The sequence below is a fragment of the Falco punctatus genome, assembly GCF_963210335.1.
Source record: "Falco punctatus genome assembly, chromosome: 3".
Taxonomy (NCBI): Eukaryota; Metazoa; Chordata; class Aves; order Falconiformes; family Falconidae; genus Falco; species Falco punctatus.
In genome coordinates this window covers 988,429-1,004,362 of record NC_137582.1, presented here as the reverse complement: position 1 = coordinate 1,004,362, position 15,934 = coordinate 988,429, and the positions used below count along the sequence as shown (strand labels likewise).

Sequence of the window (15,934 nt, the reverse complement as noted above, 5' to 3'; positions counted from 1 at the left end):
TTGCACTTGTTAGCTTCTACTTCGCGTCAAGCTATGTACTTAGAAACACCAACAGTTTAGTTTCCTTTAAGATAAAAGTGTTCTGTGTCCAAACTGTCAATGCAAGATACATACACTCTAGCTAGCAGCAGCAAAGTTTGGAAGCACTTTGGCAATGCCTACACAACTGGCAACTACCAAGGCCATTTGGTGACATGCCAGCCACAAAGAGCATGTCTAACTGCCAGCTGCACAGTCTACCAAAACCACACATACCTCTTTTTTGGCCAGCCAAAACAAGCACACACATTAGCTCCAGTCCATCCAGAGCCTTGCCCATCCAGCAGGACAAAAAAAGGATTGAGCTATTTGTGGTGGTGAGGAGTTAGGAGACCTGAGAGTAGAAGCCTTAGACTGTACCCTGGCCAAGAGGATCAGCAAAGCGGCTGGAGCCTGGATCTTACGATAGAGGCGGGATGCAAAGGAAGTGCAGCCTGCATCAACAGAGCTTCTAAAACAGCATTTTAATTTTCAGTCAAACTAGCCTCCCTGAAATCAGAAAATTTCAGAAGACATCATGCTTCAAGGACCACACTGAACTATGTGTCCTGTTTAACAGCAGTTGTTCTGGTGCAAAGTGAAGTGGGGTTTTGTTTGCATTTTATTTCATTGTTTGTGTACTCTCTTTAAGACATGGAGCTTACAAAGGGTAGCAGGACACATACAACGATGAAGCAAACAAAAGTTAAACATTCAGAAGTCAGAGCAGAGACATTAATTACAGGGACAGCAATACTTTTTTCCTAGATTAACACATAAATTTAAATTCCTTGAAGAGAACCTTGAGTGAGGGGGTGGACAAGATTATCTCATGAGGTCCCTTCCAACCTCAACAATTTTGAGATTCTGAATTGGCCAGAAACTCTGTGGGTCCATTTGCTAGCTAGGCTCTGGGGTAAACCTTTAGGCACTAAAGTGATACAGGTAATTCCTGCTTTTTAACCTTGAACTGCTGCTAAGCAACTGCTCGGCTGCACAGCTTCTGATGTGTGAAAACTGTTTAGCATCTAAGATGCTAAGGCGACTATATTTCTTTTGAAGAGCACAGGAACTCCTTCAAAAAGATACATTTGTGCCTTTTTCAGAATTTTTAGAAAAAATAACAAAAATATGGAAGAATAACAGTGGGAGCCTAAAGCACAATGGATTCTGAAATCTGTCTCAGGGTCATTGTAAGATTAAGACTCTGTCAACCATAATAGCATGGAACTAAGTATCATAGATACCACAGAAACTAGTTGCAAACCTTTAATAGCAACACTTTTCCCCAGAGCATTCAGTATACACAAATCCAAGGGCCCACATATGAACACATTAGAAATTAAAAATGTAAAAGCAAAATCCTCTAAGAAGTTTTCCCTACTTCTCCTTTGTGTCCTGACACTGCCCCTCTACTGGCTGTGGTTCTGTAACTCTTCACCATCCAGCCTGATTTCCCATTTTCCACGGTATCTCACCCCAGTGAGATTCTCATTTACACATGTAACATAAAAAAATAAAAATGTGTATTTCCTTCTTTTTTATTCTTACTAAAATTCACCTTTCAAGTAAGCTGAGAAAACTGACAGGAAAGAAGTAATGGGACACTGTAGTTGAAGACAAAACATTACTTTATCACTACTGAGGAAAACTGTCATTATGTTACTTGGATTCATAAATCAAAGCACAGAAAATTGCACAATCAAGAAACAAGTTAGTAGGAATTACCCAACAGCCTTACACATCAATTAGCCAAAACACTTGTATTTTAAAATACTCCTTTGTGTAACTTGAAGCCTGCAACAGTGGGAAGTCAAAACCAGCATCATTCCTAAAATCCAACCCTTGCGCCAACAGCAGAATTCACACACACACTGTCCTCTTTTCACCTGGCTACAACCACCACCAGTTGCTGCTTCTCTAGAAGATTCAGCTGTTTTTCCTCTCTCAGGAGGACATCACAACTCCCAACTCCCACACATTCTCACACACACACACACATATATATAAAACACATCATCAATCTATTGACTGGCTGATTCCACAGCAAGCCTGCATTCCTTACCCTCACCTTTCAATTCTAAACAGTCTGCCCCACCTACATCTTGGTTCACATTGTCTCCTGTCACATCTTCTTTTTTCCTCTGTCCCAATCGCAAATCCATGCTTTTTCCTCAGCTTCCTCTTCCTGTGTGCCAAGTCCCCTCCCTCTCCTTCAAAACCCTCCTCAAAACTCACTTCTTTTGGTTCGATTTCCGTCACTAATCTCAGCTCCGGCGCTATCTGCTCCCTCTCGCGCGCCTAATTACATCGAAGATAAAACAAAAAACATGAAACAGAAAAAGTAAGTTATCCAAATACTTCATATGTGCTCTCATAAGGGCAGTCTCAATATCCCCATCTTTCTTTGTTTTCTCTCTGTACTGTTAGCCACATTTCTGTGTGATTTCAATTAATTTGCGCTTATCTGCACAGCAACCTAACCTGTAGTCCCATTGCATTGAACCACACAAATATTTTCCACTCTTTAAAAATTTTGTCTTTCCACCCTCACAGCTGAGTCTTACTAAAGTACACTTCTGCTGTAACTCAAAAATAGTTTGTGTTGCGGTGTTTACAATCTCTTCCTTTAAAACACGCTAAGCTCAAATCAAAGAATTAACCAGTCTGTATATCTCTTTCTCCATGTAATTTAAATTTTGCATGCTTAGCACACACCTTCCAAACAGATCTTAAATTTGTTAAATTTGATAATGTACGGAACTTGAGGTATCTTAAGCTTATACCCAACTCGTGATTTTATTTTTTTGCTTTGGAAACAGACAAAAAACCAAGTGATAGGTTTAAATTAAGCATGAAGCATTGGATCTGTCTGCTCCACTGTTTTTCATATCAAGTTATAGTCTTGGCATTTTTTTTTAAGCTTTACATAATTTTTAGTAAATGTCTTGTTATAAAATAATAAATGCAAAAAAAGCAGAACACATCCATTTGAGTTCTAGGCTTAGACAAAGCTTAGTTTCAGATACCTGATTTTCAAACAAAATCTTAAGATTGCGCTTTTATTCTTAAATACCACAAAAAAACACTTTGAAAAACATTTTACCCACAGCATGATGTAGATGTTGCAGAAAAAAAGTATCTCTGCCTTTGAAAGCTACAGAACTTCATACCTATCTCTGATTTTGCAAAATGAAAACCTATGACTAGTAACAATTAGCATTACAGAAAGCATAATTGGTGGTGTTCTTGCTACAAGACAACTTAAAAATTCTAACCCATCCTAAAGTGTAAATTTGGCCCCCTTATTCTTTCTCGAGACTTTACTGAAGCCACCCACATCCAGCCCCTGAGATGTAGGAGACTGACAACATAACTACTGAGAAAAATCAGAAATAATAGATGAGCTGGACTGCCACCAAGCATGTCTGGATGTCAAAATGGTTACTAAGAAATAGAGTTACTATTTTTTTTTAAAGCTGAAAATGCCTGTGGCCAAAGAATAGTAACTCAAGATTAGACACAACATAGCTCCCTGGAAAAAGCACTGGACTTCTTAACATTGTCACAAAAGGGCTATCTCAGTTCAGTCACAATCACATTACCCAAGTTTTCCTTTTTATGAAGTAAAATGAAATACTCTAGCCTGCTAACTTACTGTCATACTGAAAGTATTGTTTGAAATATTACATACTGATTCAACAGTTATTGCAAGACTGCAGCAAGAAGACAGTGTTAGCATGACTACAGATTTTGGTTTAATCTCTTTAAGGAAATTTAGTTTAAATAGTGCAGTATCACCTGCACAAAGTTCCAATGTTCTCTGCACAGATGATCAAACTCAGTATACAGCTACCTGTTATCTGGAGGCCAGGACACAGAAATGTTTTCAAGCCAATTCTGTTATCCATCTGCCCTTGTCACAGTATGGATGGTTACAAAAGTAATACCTAATTATTTATTTCTGCCAAGTCAGAAGGAGTACTCTGAAGAAAACAGAGCAAGTAAGAGCAGTTTTTCCACATTTTATTGCCGCCAAGTCTCTAATAGTTTCAGTGGAGTATTTTCTCATTAACTATGAAAATACAGTTACCATGCAAGATACATGCAACGGCATTTCCACTCAATGCTTGTAACAGTTTTCGATGTTGTTTTTGTTTCGCAAGTAAGGATAAGCCTAGTGACTAAATCATGTCCTTTACTTCACAGCCTCCCTCAACTTCTACTCGGCATCTCTTCTTTAACAGCAACTGGACACTATAAGAGATAAGGAAATATTTATCTGTCTGAATCCCCAAAAGTTCTGACACAGGGAAGAAAACCCCCAACAGAACAGTCATGTTAATAGGAACACGTGGGCAAAAATCTACCACAGTAGCAAACAAAAGAGATGGGGCAGAGGGTGAGGAAGGAAAAAAAAAAAAAAAAAAAAGGTAAAAAATAAAAAAAAAATAAAAAAAAAATCAGCAGCACAGTCTATTAACAAGCTAAAGCTTTTTCCTGAAAGGACACCAGAGGAAAAAGGCTCTGCATGCCACTGGTTTTGTAGACTGCAAGACAAAACTCTGAGAACAAATTAGTCTGCAATGGAGTGTACAGCAGCCAGGCATTCCAGATAGAGGCAAGACTACTTGAGCAGCACACTCTGGGGCACCATCCATAAAACGGGTGAAGCAAGGCACTGCAAGACCTAGAATAAAGACTGCGATCTAAAACTAGTTGTACTAGATGACATTTTTACTACATCAAGACATTTAAAAAAAAATCTGAATAAAACCTAACAAAGAGATACCTGAAGTATTCTTACCTGCCCTTTTGCATCCTCTGGCATAGATTTGATATGCATCCTCTTAAGACATCGAATAACACCATCATAGAACTGTACTGTGAATGTTCCTAGAAAAGGATTGATGTAATCACTGAGTAGTTAAGAAAAAAAACACACCTTGTTACTGTGAAAGCTTTAGCAAAATGTTTTGTAGGCTTGATGAACCAAGTAACCAGGTGTTACCTACAGTCAAGACTGAGAATTTTAAGAAGAAATAAATGACAGCCTCAATGAAGCCCTGCTTTTACACTGTTGCTCTTTGTCCCCTTGGACAATTTCAAGCATGTTTAGGCTACTGTGTCACTTTTGATCATAAATATTACATAATTATTTCAATGAATTAAGTTGCCACAATAGGGAAACAATTCAATTTACAAATTCTTGTTTGCTTTAACCTACAGTAAAACCTTCAACTTCAACATAGGTTCATTAAAAATATCACCCCATTGTGATGTATTGCATCCAAGGTGTTCCTTTATTTCCCCATTTCCATTTTTTTCTTCAATAAACATAACTTCAGAAGAGACCTACCATTCCTAAAACAATTACCAAAACTTTAAAATAGTATTAGCCCAAATCAACAATAGTACAAAATAGTCTTAAAACTGTGCACAGGACGTTCTTCTCATCACTGAGGAAACATTAAGCGTTTTGCCTTCCAGGAGAAATTTCAGTTTTTAAAGTTCACACAGATAAAAGACAAATCTCTTACTAAATCTGGCAGAATAGAAACATTTTCACTTAGTATTGATGCAATGAGGAAAAATTCATATGCATGTCACTTCAAGAAGACTACAGCTACAGCATAGCATATGCAAACAGTCTTTATCAGTGCACCAGTTGTGAATACATACCCTCTTTATTAATTGCTTCAATCTTTGCAGGGTAATACCGACAGTCTGTCCAACGAGCTAGGACTTCCTCTCCAGGTTTAAAATCCTATTTTATACAAATGTAGTCATTAATATTATAATAATTTTCATTTTTTTTCCTATTAAGAATTAAACATTATGTGCTAGAGGGATTTAATATAGCAAAACAAGTAGGACAGTTTAAAAAAAAAAGTGTCAAAATAAATGTGCCACTTACAACAAATTCTTCATCATCTTTCAGCCCTTCTTTCCTTAATGCTGGTCGCTCCAAGGGTCGCAACCTATTACTGTCCCAGTAAATCCACTCATCGTAGCGATGACTCCAACGTTCAAAATGGACCAACATCTTCCCCTCTTCATAATCTATCTTCTCAATACGAGATGGATACCTTGAATGATAAAAGTAAATTGATAAATCTCAAAGGTTTCGATTTTTTTTTTTTGCATACAACAGTGCTTAAATCACCACTCAGAAAGTTATATTAACACAGTTCAAGACTGAAAAAGATGTATTTAATGAACTGATAGTAGTATAACATTTAGTTTAAGAGTTATCTATACACATCGGTGATATGTCACCAGCTTCATCCCAGTCAGATTATACACAAAATTAAGCCTCAAACTCCTAAACCAAAGCTGCTTGAAATTGGCGTTAGAAGTTTGTGCTTACCAAGTTTAAAACCTGTGTTTGTCTAAAGCAAAATCCTGTAAGAGTTTTTGTTTGCTTCGGGATGGAAAGGATATAAAATAGTTTTAGGAGTACGTTCATTACTTTTATCATACAAAATGTTTCATCAAACTATACCATTGATTCCAGGCAAATCCAAGCAACTAATCAGACCCAGAAATCAATTGAATTCCTACTTATTCTAAGCTTACTAATTTATAGATCAGCTGCCATGATTTCACTGCCATTAAATTTGAGTCATAGTAACTATTTTTAGCAGTCATCTCTCTAGCTCGACATGCACTAAAATAAATGTCAGTCTTAATTAACATGTGGATTTTACTCTTAATAAAAACTGTATGTGCTCAGTAGAACTAATTGCAACTGAGCTGCAACCAGATTGAGTCTTAGGCATCTAATTCTGGGTGTGACATAGATGCAGTTTAGGAACCATAAACATTGAAATTTCATTTGTAGGGAAGAATGAAAAATTCTTCTTAACTTCAGTGATTATCATTCAGTCTTACTATTCCTGTTTCACCAAAGTGATATATTTGACAAAATTGTAGCAGGGAAGCAAGGCACAACCGGGTTTCATCACACTACTTTCTCCACTAAAAATTATTAGATCCCATTACTTTCACTGTATGGAATGCAGAAAAAAATGGAATGCGGCAGAATTCAGCTCCTTCTGCCTTTCACAAAAGTATGCAAATGGATTCAAAAGTGCAAAGAATATCCCGCCAAAAAATGGAGTTAATTAGATCAAATTTTCTCCCAAGTTCATATCAAGGACAGTCTAAAGTTAACAAAACATATTAAGAAGAAAGACCACAGCAAAAGGACAGCTGTCTTTCACTTTCATTAAGAAGCAATCTGTTTTTTCTAAGAAAGTTTTACTGTGGAGCAATAGTAAGACATCAGGGCTTGAGCAACAAATTTCCATTTCTCCTGCAAATTTCATCTAGAAACAAAACTGGCACATACAGGGACCCTGTCAACATTCTCAATTTTGAAAACTTTCTCTGCAAAATACTGATGGTGCTGATAAAGGAATCTTTAACACTATGCTCTGATTATGAACTATGTTGAGTTCTCAGGAGGTACAGGCTTTCCCTATTTCCTGGTGACGAGAACAAGGCATTAAAACAAAAGGTGTCAATCTCAGTTTGCTCCTTCATTGCTCCAGCTGCAGTAATGCATATAGTTTCCCAACATCTGCGTATCTCAGGAACTGCCGAATGAGGAAAAACTCCCTGATTTTCTAGGTTACTACTGCAACTGCTTCAGCCACATTTCATCCTCACACCAGAACGCACACAGTTCAACCTCTTGTTGCACCTCCCTCACCCATACATTTCAGAAATGCAAAGTATTTTCACAGCCATTCTTAAAGTTCCCAACTTCTTTTCACTGAACTTTAAAACACACAATGTCTTCGTCTCAAACTGCAGATTCTCATTTGCCACCCTACTAACAAAATCTTTTTCAAGATAGAACTCAACGGTACTTTTCAGAGGAACAAGATCAACTCCCTTTTCCCATCACAAGCAGACTGACAAGAACAGTCCAACAAGAACACTGAAGCTGATGATACATGTATCAAAACAGAAAGTAAAACTCCCAGGTCAATACCCAAATCCCATCATCAGCATCCTAGTTTAACTTGAACAAAGCTTCAAGAAAGCAGGTCACCCTTAGGGCCTTCCTAAGGTTCTGCCTCCGATGATGCTTTCCTTTCAAGTCCACCTGTTGATACATTTAGGAATTTTCTTATAAAACTTTTTACTGTTTTTTGGAACTGCGTTTTCCAATTTCAGACTTCTTGTAACTAAACAGCAAGTGTCAAGAAAAAGCAGGAAGAGTAGCAAAGCAGAGGAGAAAGTAAAGTTACTGTTCCTACAGCAAGTGTGTGAGTAACCATATTACCCACAAGAGTTTTGAATAGAAGGAAAGGAAGACACACAAAGCATTTAACACAGGGGTGGAAGGAAAAAAACCAAAAAAGCAAGAGGACAGGAGGCTCACTTTGTAGCGACCAAAAATGACAGCTCCTGTGCAAGCGCTGAAGCTGTAGTAATGAAATGGAAGACAAGAAGGATGATGCTTTCTCACTGCAGCTGGAAATTTCAGGTTTATCACATGCCAGCCAGGTAGTGATGCAAAACTACGGCCATTTTACCAAATTCAGGGAACATCAACCAAGAGATAAAATTCTTTGTTTTCTATGCATCTACAATGTAAATATTCTGTTCCCATTATGGCACTACCCTATAGCATTTCCCTTGCTACATTTTTATTGTTGTTATGGCTGGCAGCTTTCACTGGTCATCATCATCAAAGTCATCATTCCAAGTACTGTGCATAGAAGACAATAGAAGGGATAATCTGGCAAAACATGGTACACCGTCCTGGAAAGAGAAAACTGAGTAAGAGGGAGAAGGAAAATACAGAGTACAGTTTAGAGACAAATACATAAAAATGAAGATAGTTTTAAGAAAAATTCTGCAAGCCCAGAATCAAGAGATTAAGGGGGGGGGGTGGGGGGGTGGTGGGAATACAAAAGCAAAACTAACATCAGTTAATAAGAGGTGATATGCAAAATATTAAGTCTCATTAGGGATCACTCAACAGTGGAAATGTAGCACCAGGTATCTATTGATTAATTTCTCTTTGATAAATACAATTTCTGGTATCAGATTATTTTTAAAATGTCATTATCAGCTCTGAATCAAAGTCCAGTGATACTGGTTTTGCACAGTTAAATCTTGCAATAATCACATCATCATATAACGGCTTTATTCTGATAATTCACGTTTCTTCAATGTATGTTAGGACCATGGTTGCAAGATGAATGCTGCCAAAACCTGCATTCAACTCCAATCCTCAGACATGGAACAATTTGCAGACCTCTGAACTATAGTAGACACCCAAGTTATACACAATGGGTTATTATGCAACACAAAAATAACTTTGTATGGATTTAGCAACAAGCTATGAGTCTCAATATCCACTAAATCTAGCCACATAATGTGCCACAAATATGTATAAACAGTAATATTTCACAATACTGATCCCACAGTGGAAAAGAGCAGAGCATACATATTGCAGAATTTACTACTACAAATTTTACACCACACAAATATTTTTCTGGCGTTATAGGTTTTGCACTTTTACTAAGAATAATCAATTTCATAAATCGCAGAATTATATAACTATTTCAAAGGCAAGTATGCATTTCCTTCTAATGAAACATAAAACGGCAACATAAATTTTTTTATATACCTTTTTACAGAATTTAGCAACAATGTGTATAGGAAAGCTTCTACTATGGCTAAGAGCAATATTTATATTTATGCTGTTGGAAGAAGAATAATATGAAGACGGTTACATCTCATTCACATGAGAAATTTTATGTAGAACTTCCTTCCATCGCAAAGGTACATGTAGGCACTATGAAGAAGTACTACAAAGGGGAATACGATCATCACTTTTACAGTGCCAAAGCATGACGATGTCTAAAGCCCAAACAACATTCCAGTCAGGTTAATTCTTCCCATTCTCCCCCAGCAAGTACTCCACACTAAGCGATCAGAAGTATACAGATTTGCCAGCATTTGTTCAGCTCAAACCAGAAAAATACACTCCAAAAAATTGAGGGAAAAAAAACAAAACCAAAACCAAACCAGACCACCACACTCCAGGTCAATAATGAAAGTACTCTTTTTGCAGAAAGAAACAATAACCTGCAAGTTTTGGGTGTGGCTTTTTAATAGCATGCTGGAAATAATATTTAATAATCCCAAATAAAGTCTCATTCAACTTATAGGTGGGTTTGTTCTTGTTTTTTAAGGAGAGAACAGGAAAATTATGTTAGCTGATGGTATCTGCCCAGTTTACGTATTCCATGTTCTCCATTTTCAGGTTCCAGTGATTCTAACCCGTAAGAATTATGGAAGATTATTGTAAAGCTGCAAAATTTAATATGGCTTACAAAATTTACACTGATCAGAAAATAATAATTCTCCAACATTTCTATAGGAAAAAATAATGGGAAATTTGCAGGTTTCATTTCTTGACAGTGTAAAAAAAAAGCCTAAAAAATAACCGTTTTCTCCAATGTATTCAATGTTAATACATTGAATTATGTTAATGGCCACAGGGACAGTATTATTCATTTTTACATCATCATCTTCCTTTTGACCCTTCAAAAGCGACCAAGAACTGGTAAATTGCCCTGTGAGATGGGACAAGTTATTTCAAACTGTAAAAAAGGTTGCAAAAATGTCTGTAAATTTGCACCTACAAAATCTAGAAACAGACACATAATTTCTGCCCTCACAATAATGGTATAAGAAGTCTTTTCTTCTACCTCATAAAGGATATAAAACCAAATACCCTCCATTCTGACTTGTCCACAAATAGTATTCCAGTATCCGTGAAATCTGTGAACGCCTATTTCTAACTCCCCGGGTTTTACTGTGTGTATTGTATTATATCATTATAAAGTAGAGTCTTCACAGCCCTTTCAAATACCTGGCTGTCAGGTAACCCAGTCAACTGAAATCCAAAGCAAGGACTGCACAAAGTAAGATCACCTCCATACTGAAGAAAAAAAATAATTTTCCATCCAGATAATCAAATATACCAAGTCAAAGTGTTGCTGTTCTGACAACTAACATTTTAGCGAGCTGTTTCCATTTCAGAACTGTAACAAGGACTATGTACCCAACGTATCTGTACTTCCTTCTTTGCCTAACATAGTTTAGATCAAGAAAGACTATGGTCTCAGAAAAATAACAGGGTTGGATTTTTTGGTTTTTTCAAAGCATTATCTGGTACTTATGGGACAACCAGTAGAAAGCTAGAGACACAAGAGACAAGAAAACAGGGGGCAAAGAAAGAGATACATCTTTAACAACATCAGCTTTGCAGAGACTGTGTCCTAGTTGTAGAAGCTAAAGGCTTAAAAACCAGTTTTACACATAGGCACATACTTGCAGGTATGTACAGTTTTACTGCTGTTTCTTTTGTCAGTGAGAGGCACAGAGGGGGTGCACATATATCAGTTTTTTGTATAAGACCATAGAATAACTCAAGTTGGAAGGGACCTCAGAAGGCCTCTAGTCCAACCTGCCATTCCAAGCAGGGTCAGCTGTGGGATCAGATTTCTCAGTTTTATCCAGCCCAGTCTTGAAAACCTCCAGCATTGGAGGCTCCACAAACTCTTTGGGCAACTTGATCCACTGCTTGACTGTCCCATAGCTTAAAAGACTCTCCTTGTACCTAGCTCGAATGTCTCATTTTTCAACTTGTGCCTGTTGTCTAGTATCCTCTAACCACGCACCACTGTGGAGTATGGCTAAGCCTTCTTGATGGTATCTCTGTAGGTACTGGAAGGCTGCTAGTGGATCCCCTGAAGCCTTCTCCAAGCTAAACAAGCCCCGTTTTCTCATCCTTTCTTCACAGGTCACACAGTCCAGGCCTCTAATCACCGCATAAATCCTCAATAATTTTCTGTTACCAGTCAATCCATCTCATTTACTATCTGCTGACAGATGGTCACATTGATTTCAATTAGAGCCGCATTTCATAGTTTGCTTTAGTGAATTTCAATTTAACAAGTGGTACAAATTTATTATGTAAGATGATGTCCACTGCAACAGTACACTGTTGCACTTCATACAGAAGCAACTGCAGTTACCTCCACAATAAAGCAACACCAAACATGCTCATTAACAGCCTGTCTTTGCTGATGAGTTTGATCAGGCTTTCTTCTGCCCCATGATCACACACGCCAAATTATATCAGTGACCCAAACAGTGTCTGTAAAAATTTCCTCATTTATAACCACAGGAGTTTTAAGCAACAGTCAATGCATACAATACCCTCTCCAAATTTTACAGAAATCAAACAAAACACCAGATTCCAAGAGATGAATTTCAGCAACTGCTACGCAGATGAAAATTTAAGACCTGCAAAAGTGCCTCAGAAAGCAAACACACTTTTAATATATTTTTTCCCCACCATCTAGAAGCCTGCCTTCATTAACGCTTTAACTGGTCATGAAAACACTGGATCTTTAAATGACAGCAGACTTTCAGAAAAATGGAGACAAGAGAAGTAAAACCCTTTCAAAGGCTATTTTTCAGCAAGTGTTCTCAATTTGTCACTTGCATAAAGACTGAGCTAAGCAATACGACTGCTCTTCAATTTCGGTTTTGTTAAAAAATATAGAGATTTCATGTAAGTTCAGGAACTTTATTTTCTTCAAAGTATGTCTCTGCCTGCAGATGAAGGGAATGCATACAGCTTATATATGGAAAGAATTTTAAAAACATCCACCACCCCGTTATGCAACTGAAAGCTAAGGGAAAAAAACTCACATGAACTATTATTCCAGCCAATGTCACCCTAACAATAATGTAACAGTAGGCTTTCTCTAAAAAGGTCTTCAGTTATGTACATCAATGTGAATTCATTTAAAACAGAGTCCTGTTTACAGCATTGCTGTAACTGCAGAATTTTAATATTAACTTTCTGTTCCTGTATATAGCACACAAAAGTTTAAATGCATATGAACTTGACCTGTTTTACCTGGTGGTCTAGATGATGAACCAATTCCTAGAAAGCTCAGGATGAATTCTATTCTGCCTGAAAATACCAAGCAACTCAGCTGCAGAGCTTCCGACAGGGTCCATGCCTGACAAGGCCAAACCCAGACAAGCACTCTAGAACTGACGAGTGACCCTTTCCTGTGAAAAGGCTGGGCAGATGCAATATAAACCATACACTGGATAATCAGTGATCTTTTACTGTTGTAATTAAGCTGAAGCTATTTTTACATATTAACTTTTGTTACCTAGCTACATTAACCAGTTATCTCTAGTCACAGAAGACGCTATCAAAAGTTCTACTGAAATTATTTTTATAGCACTATTCAGTTTCCTGATCTTGACATTCAGTTATAGAATCTGTATATTCAAAACCAACTCTACAGCAACAGATAAGAACAAGGGCTCTAAAGGAAAATATGGTTTACAGAATAATCCATTTATTGTAACAGACGCTTTTGCTATAATTAAAATCAAAGCTCTACAGATAAAAAAAAATAACCCAAAGTTTTGTACAGAGCATGTAACTACTGCAGTAAATATGTAAATAATACACAGACTTCTCTATCACATAACTTGCGAGTTAGCAGGATCAGTTATTTACGTGAACATGCTTAGCTCTCCAGGAATGCAACAAAAAACCAGGTACAGGCCACTACATTTCCCAGCCCTAATTAATCAGAGAGCAGCTAAGAAAAAACTTCTGGGTAGAAGCATCAGCTTCCCCAGTCATCTGCTTCAACAAAACCAGGGATTTTTCAAACTGAAGTAGCATGGCCAGTATTTAGCACACTCGCATTAATAAAATTGACTAAATTTATTTTGGAAGAACAGCTCCTTTTACAGTACACGTGCTGTGTAGTATGGTCCATGCGCCCACAAATTTCCATTTCATAGTCTTGACCAACTCACAGTAAGACTGGGTGGTTGCAGAATCACAGCTGTAAGCACTTCATTCCTCCAACTGTTTGATACAGAATACAGAAGTACTCGCCTATTCCATGATCTCTGATTAAGGATGTTTTCTTTTTTTAAAATCAGTTTTGTAAACTTGTGAAGTGTAGTAACTGAATACAACACAAATTCACTTGAACACCTTCAAACTAAAACAAAGTAAGTCTTTAGTCACAGAAGTTTGCCACGTTAACACACTGATTCCACACTACTCTGGAAATGCTCTTTGCTTATTGTGGCTGTACAAAAGCACCTAAAAGCAAACAAATTAAAACCTGTAGAGAAGCTTGTTTTCATTCCTGAAGACAGAATATTTTCCTAAAAGCTAAAAGTTTTAACAGACTTTTGTGGAAATTCAAAAAGTTCACATGTGAAACAGTCAGTTAATAGGTGCGCTGAGTTTTATAATTAGACATCAAAACACACAATATACACAAAAGAATTATGTTCTTAGTGAATATTGCACAATGTCTTCCATACCATTTTTGTAAATAGTCCAGTGCCTCCAAACGAGCACCAATCTCAAATGTGATTCCAGGACGATTTGGAGGCTTTTTACTCATCTTGGTATTTTCTTTTTCACTACCTTTTGGAGAGGAATAAAAAAAATATATATATATTAAAACAGATACTGTTGTCTAAAACACGTCACTGACAGCAAACATATTCTGAAGGGTGGAAAATGATGCAAAATTTCTATCCTGACTTCCCATTAACTGTTTGGTTTTCAAAAGTATAACCAAGGTCCAAAGAAGGCATTAAAAAAAAATTACATATTTTTACTCAGATTTCTTTCCCTTCCAAATAAAAAACATTTATCAATCTTAGGCAAAAAAAATTTTAAAAAACATTGTGTCCATCTCTAGAACTGTACTACATTGTAATTACTGGACATCCATTTGGAGTATAGTTGTAAGAGTTAACAGTCAACGTGTGTTCTCTCCTCTGGTGTGGAAAAGGTCAAAAGAAAAACTTACCTTACTGAGAACATAAACTTAAACATAAACACGGTCTAAAGGACAAGTAAGACAAGTTAGCAAAACCAAAAATAAACAAGCAAAAAGGCCATCTTCTGTCTTTCTACACACTCCAAATCTCATTCATAGCACCCAGTAAGTTCCATTCGCAACTGCCTTGTAATGGTTTTTTGGTAATTCAATCACCGTCCAAATAAATCACTTCTCTGTCCGACTACTACCGTGACTTTCTGACGTACTACCTTTACCATCCCCAGCCGTCGGGGCCGCAGGCGCCTGCCCCATGCCGACTGAAAAGCAAGGGTGCCAGGCTGCAAGGCCACAGCCGCCCCGGTCCGCACCGCGGCAGGAGCGGCACCCGGACCCCCGCTTTTAAGCCAGGCTCCTCCCCTAACGCCGCGAAGGCGACCCGGGGCAGCTGCCTCGCAGGCAGCGGCCGACCCGAGGAAGCCCATGCCGCTGCCGAGCACGGAAGACACAAAGGGGTCCAGCCCAGCCGCGCTCGGAGCGCGGGAGGGCCCCCGGCCGGCGAGGGCTGAGCGCTCCCCCAGGCCCAAGGGAGGACGCGAGTGGCCGCGGCCCACCGGACGCCCCCGGCCCGCGGGCAGGGCCCAGCGCGGGGAGGGCCGCGGGCACCGCCCCGCCAAGCCCGGGCGCCGTAAGGGGGGCGCCGGAGCCCCGCGCCGCGCCGGGCCCGCCCGGAGAGGACCACCGCCCGCAGCCGCCCGCCCCGCCGCCCGCGCCCTCTCCGCGCTCCTTACCGTCTCCTCCGACTTGCAAGGCAGCGGCAGGGCCTGCGGCAACCCACAGCCCCGGCACGGCGCCCACTGCTCCCGCTCGGCGCGGCGCGGGGTGTCCGGCGCGGCGGCCACCCTCACAGCCCCATCCTCCCCGCGCCCCGCCGGCGCGTCACCACCCCGCGACAGACCCGCGAGGCGCGGCTCGGCGCCGCCATGCCACCGCCCCCGCCACGTGACTGCGGAGCCTCCGCCGCCTGACGGGGG

General features: G+C 39.1%; 1 protein-coding gene across 13 annotated transcripts in view; it reads right to left on the bottom strand.

The window, feature by feature from the left end:
- The window catches only part of PHF20L1 (PHD finger protein 20 like 1), a gene marked incomplete at its 3' end in the record, with an annotated part of 61,561 nt that extends 45,714 nt beyond the window's left edge, over positions 1-15,847 (bottom strand). For 3 of the 13 annotated variants that reach the window (XM_080377867.1, XM_080377872.1, XM_080377870.1), the window contains exons 1-6: positions 15,692-15,845; positions 14,434-14,539; positions 5,936-6,107; positions 5,701-5,785; positions 4,826-4,914; positions 2,257-2,319 (exon numbers count right to left, since the gene is read on the bottom strand). In XM_080377867.1, coding sequence (XP_080233993.1) covers positions 2,257-2,319; positions 4,826-4,914; positions 5,701-5,785; positions 5,936-6,107; positions 14,434-14,516 — 492 coding nt within the window. In that variant the 5' untranslated portion in view covers positions 14,517-14,539; positions 15,692-15,845. Of the gene's footprint in view, positions 1-2,256; positions 2,320-4,111; positions 4,238-4,825; positions 4,915-5,700; positions 5,786-5,935; positions 6,108-14,433; positions 14,540-15,691 lie in introns of those variants that run through there. The other 10 variants (XM_080377876.1, XM_080377877.1, XM_080377878.1 and 7 more) reach the window with 7 other exon arrangements.
- Positions 15,848-15,934: the final 87 nt, after the last annotated feature.